Below are 12,771 nucleotides of genomic sequence, written 5' to 3' on the forward strand. Positions count from 1 at the left end.
CAGGAATATGGTTCCAATCAGAGTTTGGATCTTATGTAGGACACATCCTGAGGCCCTCATAAAGATGCCAACCTGGACCGCAGACCCAGCCAATCAAACCCTGAGAAGAATCCCCTCTGAAGGAAAAGCAAAGGCAAAGAAAGCCAAAGCGCTCAGGCAACTTTCGCATGTGACACAGTGCGAGTGCTTGGCAGACGCAGCCTGCGTTTTTAAACCAGTTTAATCTCTTATGAACACACAGGAGTCCCTCTGCAGTACGTTTACAAAGGCTACATGCCCACGTGGCCTGACCTTTGACCCCAATGTCTGTGTCAGTACACTGGAGAGGTCTCTCTGTTAACCTACAGTGGAATAGCAGCAGTAAAGGCAACCGCTTCACTCTGACTGTCCCTGAACCAATAACAGGGAGTGTGACTTAAAGCTCAAACACCCCTCAGCAGAGCTGAATTTCCAAGTGCAGGACCCAAAGGGGTTTTAAACATCTATTAAACTACTGTATGTCACACTGCAAATCAGATACTTCATTACATTATTGTGGTAAATAAGCCATTCCCATCCCTACAGGAAGATTTTACCTTGCAACCTGGACACTGATAGTTCAAGTCCCATCACGGTTCTGTTCTTGTACCTTTTTACCAAATACTTGACCTGAGTTACTCCAATAAAAAAAACCTCTTGCCTAAATGAGCAATTTAGAAAAAATTGTAACAATTCTAATTTCTCTCTTGTATAGTCTGCAGAGAAATACCCATGTTCTAATAATTTTGAAAATGAAACACGCAGTAAATCTATGTAAAGGAAAACTTCTCATGTCTGGCAGCGTCTAGACCCAGGCACTGCCAGATAGCTGAATATCCCAGATAGTTGAATGTTACTCTTAAAAATGCTGAATTACTTTAATTATTTTACACACACACACAATCACACACACACATACACAGAGTAATGATTATTGTACTGTCATTTTAACGTAAGTTAATGTCACTGACAGATGAAGTCGGATATTCAGCAGAACACAGAAGCTCCAGTGGTAAATGATGGCATAACGTGTTGTGTAATGTTGTTCTTTGTTGTTCATTTTTTAGTTATGTCAGTGTACATTAATATAATAATCGCACTGCTTATGATTTTTAACGTTTATATTAGAGATGCACCGATACCGATATTCGGATCGGCGCCGATCTAGACCTATTTGCCGGATCGGGTATCGGCCATGCATGAACGATCCATGTCCTATACTTACTTATTTATTCAATCGTACGACGGCTCTTTCCCATTTTACATGTGTTTTGCGGCATTCAAATCGAGCGCTATCGCGGCCCCTCAGTCTTTTTTGCTACTCAGTGGGTGAGTACAGTGACTTCCGCCTGCTGTGACGTCATGCACATATTCTTCGCAGTACGAGGAGCGTAAGACAAGACGTGACGATCTGGGAGTATTATACGCTTTTAACAGAAACCAGTAGCACATAGATTTGCAATCTATGTAAAATAAAGTTTTAAGGTGGGAACAGCGTTTAATGGACAATCCCATTTACCAAAGCGCACGCAACTGCGAGACAAAACAAAGCAATGGATGATTTGGGAGTCGCTAACTTAATTGAACTGTTTTGCGAACTCCCTGCAGCTTGTGATACAAGAAGGGCTGCCATCGCAACAAAAGTGTAACTGCGCTGATGCCAGTGGGAGAAAAACTGTGAAAATTTTAAGCATTCGCCACTTGTGTATAATTGCTTTGAAGATATTCATATTGAACTGCAAATGCCTCAAAAACCTTTAAAATAAATGAGGTGGAACAGTACGTTATGTATGTTTGTAGTAGCCTAATTAAATATTTGTTGTCATATTTTTTCCATCTGTATTTATTAGCTTAAAAAAATTAATATAGAAAGTATAACAAAGTAAAAAGAGCTCTTGGATCGGAATCTGTATCGGTATCGGCAGTTGTGTATTGGAATCGGATCGGAACTGAAAAAAATGTGGATCGCCCATCTCTAGTTTATATTGATATTTTATAATAGTCCCGTGTCAGAAATCCCAGCCCTGGAAGACACTAATATAATGTCAGCTCACGTAGGAAGCGGAATGACACTGAGCACTCATATGCTACCCGGTGCAGGCCGGGGACGCATTCGACTGCATTCCAATGGACGCTGCATCACGCGACCCTTCCACGAGAAAGCCGTCAAATTGAGGACCCGACACTGTCATTTCACAGATGGTTCTGCCTTCACTATGCTCTTCCAAGGTTCAGAGGCCATTCCATTATGCCTCCAAGTATCCATCAAGTATCCGTCTAGAAACCTGCAGGACTGGCTCAGCTTAAAGACCGAGACAGCCTGCGGATACCGGTGGACACCCACTAGTGGTGCACCGATGTTGCTAATAACAATATCTGATGCATTGTTGTCTAATATTACTGAAAACCGCTACCAATAAAAGGCTAACTGATGAGCTCCACAAGTCTGTACTGAAACTGATGTCAGGTGACATTACTCCTTAAGATCCCATGAATGTTTGTAGCAACCACATCATATAATGCAGACAGTGATACATCAGCAAAGTAGCGCTGACCTGGGAGACTGTAGCAAGGTTCTAAGTGCTGTATGAACCAATTAAATCCCTTGTCCTCCACCATGGAAAATGGCTGATCAGCTAGTGCAATCTTCTCCATCGTTTTAGTAGTTATAGTTGTAGCAGAAGGTGCTAATCATGTTGAATATTGACTAAAGTCTAAATATCAGCTGGCAATAATGGCCAGGATTGACACATTGGACTGATGCTGATGTATTGTTGGTTTTGGTCGACACTGATATATAGATAAGATACGAGATATATCGTGCATGTGTATGATACACAGCGGTACCTCAGAACTCGAATTTAATCCGTTCGGAACTCCGGATCGAATCCTAAAAAGTTCGAGTTCTGATCGAATTTTCCCCATAAGATATAATGGAAGACCAATTAACTGGTTCCCGGCCCCAAAAGATTACATCTAAATATGCTTTTTTTAGCATTTAAACACAAAATGAACTGGATAAAACACGAAGAGCATATACTGTACTAACATCCAAGCACATTTATCAAAACAGTAATTTGTAAAGTAAGAAAATAAATGTATCCAAACAATGTGTAAGGTAAAAAAAAAAACAATGTGTCCTGCCCCGATCGTCCGCTTCTTCCGTGTGCCACGCCCCCTCGTTAACCTCGTGTGGGATGCCTGTGTGACCAGCTGGTTCTGGTTGTTGTCATTAGTCCTGGGTGTTTAGTTCGCGTTTCAGTTTGTTTCCCCAGTCCGGTCATTGTATTGTCCGTCTGCGTTTTGCCTGCCTTACCTGTAATTAAACCACGTATTCCCCGATACCCTGACGTCTGCGCCTTTGTCTCCGTCCCTGCTCAGCACGACAATATTATTATAATTAAATGTATTAATGGTTTATTATTAATATAAAAATAATTAATAAGAAATCTTTATTTTTAAATATATTTTATTATATAATAATTACTGTTACTTTCTATCATTGTTTAAATGTGTTTTTACTGTCTAAATATATGTATTCAGCTAGTGTAAACATGCCAGATGCTATCACAGCGAATGCGAGGCTGAGACTGAAGCATTACCCTATGTTTCCGCTGAGAGACGTGTCGCATGACTCATTTCCCGGCACGTACAAGTTATCTTAGATCGGCGTTCACGGTTTGACTTCTGAGATTCAGATCGAGTTCTAGGTCATTTTTTTTCGAACTGGTTAGTTCGACTTTTAAGAAATTCTAGTTCTAATGAGTTTGAGAACTAAGGAACCACTGTATTGTGCATCTATAGCAACTGCCTCCCTCAACACCCCCAGTTCCGCCTGTGAGCCTGAACTGCCAAATGGGGCTCCAACACCAAGCCAGCGCAATGCATGGATGTGATCCCTATGACCTAAACTCTGTACGTCTACATTCAGTTAGCATCTCCCCCTCGGCATTAGATAAAACTCAGCTTCTCTGTCCTCAAACGTTCCCCTGGGGTCACTGCTGCTCCTCCAAGAGGCCCTGGAGGGCTGCACTCAGGATATACTCCCTGGAGGCAGACATGCTTAGAGCGCTAAGTAAACAGGGCTTTTGATGTGTACCCTTTGCCTCTCTATTGTAGGCTGGGGGAGCGTCTACCAGGCCTCAACAGACATTAGAATACCTCTAACACCTTCTCCCATGCTCCGACAGAGTCTCCGAGGTATAAGAATGACATCACTCTGCAAAGACAACACCAACTCCGCAAGTGTATGCTGCCACTTGCCGTCTAATTCAGCTGAGGCAGATGCAACGTAACAGCAACTGTTGTCATTTCTTGAAAATAATATTCTTTAAGGTTATAACATACAATGCTCTTTAAGCTTATAGCACAGCGGAACCCAGAGGCATTACAACACCCACAATCCAGTGCTTCACCTGCCAGCCTGACAGACACATGCCATCCTGTGCAAGTTCTGCAGGTTTGACAAAATGCATCTGAGCCGTTGTTTTTTTTTTTCCCTCAAAGGAAACAGGGTGCGTAAAGCATACAGACCCTCTACCTGCAACTGGGATTAAGCAGAGTTTCAAAGAAGGACTGTAGACAGTATGGTGAGTGTGAAAGTCTTACACTGTTAGACAGTCTGAGGAAATGCTCGTCCATATTGTGTACGTAAATGTACCATGTCCATCACTTTGAGTCTGCACTGCAGCAGAGCACTGATCCCGTATGCCAGGGGTGGCCAATCTTATCTGCAAAGGGCCGGTGTTTATGCAGGTTTTCGGGATAACCTGTAGGTCAGCTGTTCAAACCCAGGTGTGAGGTCTCTTCAGCCAATCAGTCCTCTAATTAGTAATCTAATTAGGGAGTTGCAGCGAAAACCCGCATACACACCGGCCCTTTGCGCACAAGATTGGCCACCCTTGCCGTATGCAATTGTCGTAGAAGCCTAAGAGATTAATCCATTTCCATCAACAGAAAAGAGTTCGCATTCAGCTTCTACCTGAGTCACATTCACACACCTACAGTTTGATAGCAAAGGAATGACCCATTAGAAATACCCCCCCACCCCCAGGTGGAAGCATATGGCCATAAGGTCAACCCGGAATCTCGATGGTCAGCTGGTAGCGATGGTGAGCCACACTGCAGCCAATCCTCCACCTGGATGCGCCTCCCCAACGCTGCCGAAACGGCACTGAAGCATTTCCGTGCGGATACCTCCGGAACTCACCCCACCCTTGGAGGAAAGGCGGCACATGTTCAATGTGCGGCGTGTCAGAGGAACGTGATGTAATGGGATGGAAATCAGAACGGCCTCAACATCGCCAGCCTTCTGGGTCATCCAGCCGGCTCCAGCGCTCACCCCCCTCTTCCCCGTCCACCCTTCATCAGCATCAGCTGGATGCTGCCACGGTTACCAGGGGCAATGGGAGCTGTATAGCTGGAGATCGCCTGCATTCATGCAGCTTGTACTGTGCCCCTGACCAGGCGCCTGTCCTCTGGAGGCTAGTGGTGCTGATGAAGAGTTACGGTTGCTGGCTAAATGGATATAACAACAAATTAAAAAGCACCAAGGAGAGCAGACGGCTCAGTCAGTAGTGAAAGTGTGCAGGATTTCACATAAATCGGCACATAAGGAGGAAACACCTCAGCCCACCCCCAGATTCAGCTTCTGTGGCCATGAGGTCGAGCTTTGCCTCAAAGCATAACTCAACAAGACAGAAAAAAAATGAATTTTACTTCAGCATGAGAGTCAAAACTTCTCTCGGTCTACAGCAAGAGGACCCTTAGGGCACATGGAGCACTGCGTTTAACAGATGTGTTTGAGAACATATCTTCAGTATGTATCATTTATACTTAAAAGTGCCAGAGTGGGTGGAAATTAAGCAGCACATCGGCTGAATAAAGCCAGCTGTGAATCTCTTCTTGCAGCAGGGGTTAGGACACGTGTTACCCCGGCTCAGAGAGCTATTGCAGGTGCATGCCTGCAAAGCAGTGCATTCAAAGAAAGGTGGTTTGCCACGACGGAGGGTAAATATGAACACCTTCAGGCCAGAGATTAGTAAATCTCTGGCCTTTCTGATGCAGTTTCAGTCTAAGCATAGGCTGCATAGTCTTTCCATGCGGTCTGCTATTTTCGGCGGATAAAGTTGGGATCCTCACGGGCTGTACTAGCGAAACAAAAACATGCATATCGGATCGGCCTACCTGTAGGACCAAATCTAATTAAAATCACAGTAACGCCAGGATAAAATATTTCGGCTTTTCAAGAGCAAAAATGTTTAATTGCGTGATTCTCGTCTACAGAGAAACCAACTATTTCAGAAAAAAAAATTAAAATAGCTACATAATATAAAGTTTATTTGTTGATTATGAAGGTATATATTTCCATAGAGCAGCTCGGTTAGTGTCAGACTTCAGTCTATTTTATTATTTTTGCGCTCGCTCGGCAGACGCACCTTGCAGTAAATAAACGCAGTTTGAAGTCGCTTTCATTTCATTCAGCTAAATAGCAGCAATTCAACACTGAATTATACGCAAACTTGTTTTTTTTTCCCCATTTGACAGATATAGTAGGAATTCATTGAGAATTGGGGTTTTAAACTAGCCCTTTGACACAGCGCAAATAATTTGATATTGTTATTTGGGATAAATTAAGGGATTTTTACAGGCTGCTATTATCTAAATCTGAATCCCCGGGGCGATGTCTCGCATTTTAACGGGATACCGCTTGTAAATGGACCTGATACGGACCTCAGTCACCAAAAAGCATAGCTGCGCCAAAGAAACAAGACTTAACTGATCTATCATTGAATTGATTAATCTTATTAAATTTTATATAGAAGGCCATGGGTAACTTTTGAACAGTCAAGCGACCTGTTTTTAGATGCGTTTCAAGCGCCACCTGAATTCCCGGCATGGGATTGAATATAATTATTTATCGTTAGCATTTATTAAAGAAAACCAAATGCGAAACACGTAGGCGAACAAATGATGTGAAGTTGTGGACGAATATAAGTAGCACGCATCCCACAGCACTGCGCGGTTATCGGGGGATAGCTGCCTTAATATGCTTGATAATATTTAGCAAAAAACGGATGTGAACCCAGCAGACTGAAACGTGCTACTAAATCAAATAACCCTAAAAATACACGTTTCACAGGCAGCTCCACAAACGAAACGCCGACGGATCAGGACCCGACAAATGTCCATCTTAAAATGCAATATTGTGAGACAATGCAAATACTAATCATTAATTTTAAAACGGAGCTGATATTTAACAGAAATGCATAAACGCTGGCATTTAAATTTCGTTTTTTTGTTTTTTTTTTTTGCAACATGAGGTCGGCGCATTAAGTTTGAGACGACTTCACAGCATCCCCTTACCTTGCTTTGCGATCAGCCCTTCTGTCGCAGGAAATAATCCCGATATCGTGAGAAAGGTGAGCATAAATTGGGACATGGTGGCGGAATGAAGGCTCCGACAGCAACGCGCCAGTCCCGGTCCAGCCTCGAGTCCCTTTCGGGGGATGTCACTTCGGTTTGGCGCACCGTGCAGCCCGCCCTTCTTCTCCTCTCCCGGTTTCAGCAGGATCTCTAGGTGGATATGTCAGTGCTGGGGGAAAGAGAGAGAGGGAAAGAAAAAAGAGGGAGGGACAACTGTATGTGTGTGTGTCTTTTTGTGGGGGGGGGGGGCTGTAGCTTTACTTTTCAAAGCAATGTGTGACCGACCTTACGTCACACCTAAGGGGCAGCGCAGCAGAAACTGATTAATCAGCCGCCGCTAGAGCTCCCATAATTCATGCCCGTTACCTACGCCCGTCGACCAAACCGGAGCGAAAGGAATCACACCTCCGTGCCTCCTGGAAGAGTGTTACTGCCCATTAACAAGGGACTGAAGCACAGGGCTACACACACGTCTTTACTCTATCGATTCACCGTCCCCCTCCTTTTTGACATCACATCACCATGCACTTTGTTTCTGAGTTTATGTAAATGTTTTCCAGAGAGGTATTCTGAGTAGATTCTGCCACTCATACGTGTCTTTCTGATTGCTGACAGCCATTAACGTGTAGCCTTATTTAAAGTCATAAACAGTCCTGTGTTTTCATCAGACACATACTGTGGAAACCACGAAGTCCCTTAAACAGGAGCTGTGAATTACATGTTGATAAGTGTGGTGATATAACATCCTTCCCAGGAGCTTGCCCGACTGATTTGCCTTAAACTGTGCAGTGCCCAAATAAAAATAAGGAACATATAATAAACAGAAGACCAACAGCCTGGTCTAATTCCAAACGTACAATATTGTGGGAATGAGCAATTGAGCCAAATGTTCTGCCTGTATATATACTCCACAAGGTAATAAAACCCTAAAACTAAGGGTTCAAGTTCAGCAAGAAAAACGTTCTTTCACGCCAATGAATTTCCTTTCTAATCTAAGCCAGGTGTCTCCAAAATCAGGTGCCTCCAACTCAATAAGAAACACTGAAAAAACCTAATTGATGGGTAGATGACCATTGTGTAGTGACCACTTGGATACGGTGTGACATTCCCCATCCCACACTCCCATAATCACCTGCTGCAGCAGATCCTGATTGGTCAGAAACTGGATAAAATTTAAATTAAGCAGGACAGCTGTACAATGTATCTTTTACATAGTTTTTATGGAGCCTTCAATAAAAGCGAAACAGGAAACCATTGGTTAATGTGGTTCCTTGGCCTCATTAATGTCAATGGATTAGGATGGCCTTAAGGGAAATCTGAAGTTTAAACATAACAGGGTCATGTTACGTTTAGCAGCCTTCACAGTCTGACAGGTTGCTCAGTGCTCTGTTTCGAGGATGTTATATCACAGAGCGAGTTCTGAGGCACCATGAAGTCTAAGGCACCTATGAGATTGCCCACATGCTAGAAAGCCTCAGGCTAGCTCTCGGAAGCGAGTCCATCCAGCAGCTCAGCATCTGTTTGGAGATTCCCAGCATGGGCGTTGGGGCAGCCTCACACATCCTCCAGTCTACAATGCTGAGAAGAAAACAGCCCATTTTTTTAATTTTACATGGTCCACTGCAGTGAATGAGGTCTCATAAGACTTCTGTTGAATACATCAAGAGAGCTGAACTATTCTCCTTTAGAGGAAAAGACTGATTTGTTTCTTGGTGCATCTTGATTTGAAAGTTTTGAAGAATGATGTGCTTAGAATGCCAAGATGAAAACTTCGCCAAGTCATACAAAGATTGAAATTAAGAATGTGCAGATAAATATCAACTGTTCAGTTTTAAAGGTTGTTAAGATTACAAAGAAAATAAAAGTGTCTGGTAACTTCACAGGAGGATTCTTAGTAATCATCCATCTGAGTGGCAGGAGAGACTGAATGCTTCATGATAGATTCATCACAGTGCTTTCAGAGTGGTGACCACTGATCTCTGGTGTGTCCTCAGATCTTCATTTCAGTCGGTTACTAAAATGCACACCTGCTCAGCAAGTCCAGCTATTAACATATCTCATCAGGTCTGTACCTTCAATCTTACTGAACAGCCCGTTGTGGGATCAGAAATGGTAGCACAAGTGACAAATTTGGGCACCTGAGCCCCATCATTCCTAATTACTACCACAGTGGACCAAATTGCATTGGCATCTGTTAATATACACAAACCATTCCATAAGATTCCATTGCCCTGGAACAGAAATGCAGAATGAACATGATCACTGAGGGCTTTAGGAAAGAGTACCCCACACCATAACAGCTTGCTGAGACCCGGGTGAAGGATGACTCATTTGATATGGGACTCCTTTCCACCCCTCAGTAAACTGGAGGCTGTCTCACACATAAGACTGATGAGTTCAGTCAACTGACTGAGAGCTGCTTACTCTTTCTGCCTTGCATCAGCATCATGGACACCAGTTTATAAAAAAATGGAAAATGTTATTCATCCATAACCATCACAACTCTTGCTACATACCCCACAGCAATTACCTCTCATTCAGTTACTGCATCACCCTCCTCTAGACCCAAGAGCCAAAAGAGTGGCCAACAGCTCCTGCCCAGCATATTTGTACATGTATACAGTATGACTCATACTATTATGGGATGTTGATTGCTTAATTAACTAAACAACCACACCTGTGTGGAATCACCTGCTTTTATCTATGGCCAGACTCACTCTATTTACTAAAGTGTTTGAGCCATGCTGGCAGTTTCAGTGGCATCTTCACGCCGGCCACAGCGTACAGTCATGTAAACAGTTTTCTGTTAGAATAAATAAGCCAGGCGCTCATCCAGGCAGAGTTTCATAAAGGCTGAATCGCAGGCTGAGCCATTCCAGGGTCCAGCTCTCCTTTGGCGCTATTGCTTCACGGTCATCCTTGATACAGCTTCCCCGCTTCTACGCATGTGCCTGCGAGCTTTGCTTTCAGGTCATGCATTGACATGACCTTCAAGAGATCCAGGCTAAGGGACAAATATATTTCCTCGACATCATGCTGTTTTTTTGCCTTGAAGGAAAACATGCTCGAGGGTTATAAGCAACCGATGCCTTTTTGTAAAGTTATATGTTGCCAAATTATGCAGCAAAGTCTCGCGGATCTCGTAACAAACTGACTTCCCTCGTCTTCCTCTGACTTCCTCAAATGCTAATCGCTGCATGTCACTCAGTTTGCATTTCACAGGCAGATTAATTCTCAATGCAGATGTTAATATTTATGTAAGCGTCACACACACGCCAGCTGGTTTGTTTGGGGATGTCCTGAAGACATCCGAGAGCTGTCACCTTTCTGCGTTTCTTCTAAGGTTTTCGCAAGGAACAGAATTGTCCATGTGACAGTGACTGTTATAATTATTATTTTAAACCATGTAGAGTTACTCTTGATGAATGTGTTGTGCTATGGATAGATACACATCAGAATGATCTAGAAATTCTGCCTCACAGTTAACCGCTTTTCCTCCATTTAGAAAACCTGCTTCCCTGCGGTTTCTGTTTACTTGAATTTTTTTTTTTGCTCAACTAATGCTGTTCAAAGCCCACATTTATAACAGGCACCCTTTAACACTAATGTTCCAAGTCTGGCAAAAATTTTTGCCATTAATAATTGTCTTTTTTTATACATATTGATAAAAAAAGGTACTCCAGAACTGTCTTTCATTAAATCCATGCACAGAGGGCAAGGCAGAGCTGTCAGTTTTTGTTTTAATATGCAGCAAGCAGTTTTAAGTTAATTGCATTTGCATTTTAACTTTGCAATTAAGGACTGAGTAATGAATTGTTCATTATCGTGGGCAGCATATGGTCGCACCATGGTCTCTGGTCTGCGCCCCTGATGCTGGGTTAAGTTTAAGGTTCCCAAGCTGTCAGTCTGACGTTCCAGGTTCTCAAAACCGAACCATATACGTTCTGCATCAAAAAAGGTTGTCTAATTATTCCTGTTATAATCTGACATTTTCACTGCTTTTTCAAAATTCTTTCACCTTGCAGGTATTCTCTTACATAAAGCTGTATTGTTGTAATATGAAACAGAAGCAATAACCTCCAAAGACAGTCAGCAATTCAACGGCATCTTCCATTTAAAAAACGGAGGCTTCATTGATCACAGAAGAGATGGACCTTGGTGTCCATGAAGCCTGGCTTTCCACTGCCATCTAGAGGGTGCTGCTTTCTTGCAGTCATGTAACGTCTCCATGACCATGAGGCTGCTCTGGTGCACAACCAACGATCTCAGGGGACTGTCCAATCTGAGCATGTTATCCAAATTTATCATTATGCTTCTGGAGAGGAAGGAGAAGCTTATTTAGTTGAGGGCTCAGTGGGGATAGACACTTCAAGATGACGGGGTCCTTTATCCAGCAGGATTTACATGTTAGGCAGTATCGAGAGAAATACATGTATCTATCATGTCTGCTGTTCACTGAGCAGTACTTTAATTTCACACAACAGGATTATTGTTCTACCAGAGACTGATCATTCCTCCTGAACTCAGCTGCAGATGTCACATCCCGGACTGTAGATGCAATGTGCTGTTGCCCTCCATGTGAAAGGAAGAGAAGGGGATTGTGGGTAGCAGTAGATATGCAGGTCACTATGCCTAATGAGGGCTGGGTGGGCGGGGCTGTGTCTCAGACATTCCATCACCACAAGGTGTAGGAACGAGTCATTTCGGCCCCTGAAGATCCATCCAGCCCCCCTCTGAAGTGGCTGAGACGATAGCCCTCCCACCACCGTCCAGCTTAGCTTCCTGTCATGCCTGTTACATGGCCCAGAGGGACTGCTGGGAAACTGGGGGCCGCCTGAAGGTTCTTGCCAAACACAGACCCTCTCGAAACTTGGAATTTATGACACCTCCACATCTTCCAAGGGTCTCCTGGAAACTACTAGCCCAAAAGCTGTCAGGTTTCTCACCCATTATCCTGGCAGATTGGCTAAAGAGAGACTGGGATCACTGGGGTCCAACTCAGATCTTTGAACTTACATCATGCCCTAAAATGAGGCTTGGGGCCTCCGTTAGCTTTTTTTTTTTTTTTTTACCTTCCCAAGGACGGAGTAAGAGCTGCAGCAGCTGCCTTGTGGGCTCATTATTGACCTTCTGTCCATCACTGTTTGCTGCCGGGGAGCCTTGGAGGGTCATACCCCTTCGGACTGTGGTGGGGAAAGGCGGAAAAATTGGACCAAATGAATTCTGGGCGCACGCTCAGATTTACACAAAAAGCAGCCCTCAGTCTCTTATCACCCGTGCCTGCAGGTAGAAAATAGAAATATATTTACCATGCTGACCCAGTAAAGC

The 12,771-nt window shown here is 43.6% G+C and overlaps 1 protein-coding gene across 5 annotated transcripts in view; it reads right to left on the reverse strand.

Annotated features, from left to right (window-relative positions):
- LOC111856674 (low-density lipoprotein receptor-related protein 1B-like) overlaps window positions 1-12,549 on the reverse strand; it is a 276,774-nt gene extending 264,225 nt beyond the window's left edge. For 4 of the 5 annotated variants that reach the window (XR_011993593.1, XM_072717420.1, XM_023836816.2 and 1 more), the window contains exons 1-2: window positions 12,516-12,549; window positions 7,384-7,612 (exon numbers count right to left, since the gene is read on the reverse strand). Coding sequence is in view for 4 of the 5 variants with exons in the window: in XM_072717420.1 (XP_072573521.1) it covers window positions 7,384-7,459 (76 nt within the window). In the remaining variant the exon portion in view is untranslated. Of the gene's footprint in view, window positions 1-7,383; window positions 7,625-12,515 lie in introns of those variants that run through there. The other variant, XM_023836817.2, reaches the window with a different exon arrangement.
- Between the last annotated feature and the right edge of the window lie 222 nt (window positions 12,550-12,771).

This window comes from Paramormyrops kingsleyae, chromosome 1, assembly GCF_048594095.1.
Source record: "Paramormyrops kingsleyae isolate MSU_618 chromosome 1, PKINGS_0.4, whole genome shotgun sequence".
In the NCBI taxonomy this organism is placed as follows: Eukaryota; Metazoa; Chordata; class Actinopteri; order Osteoglossiformes; family Mormyridae; genus Paramormyrops; species Paramormyrops kingsleyae.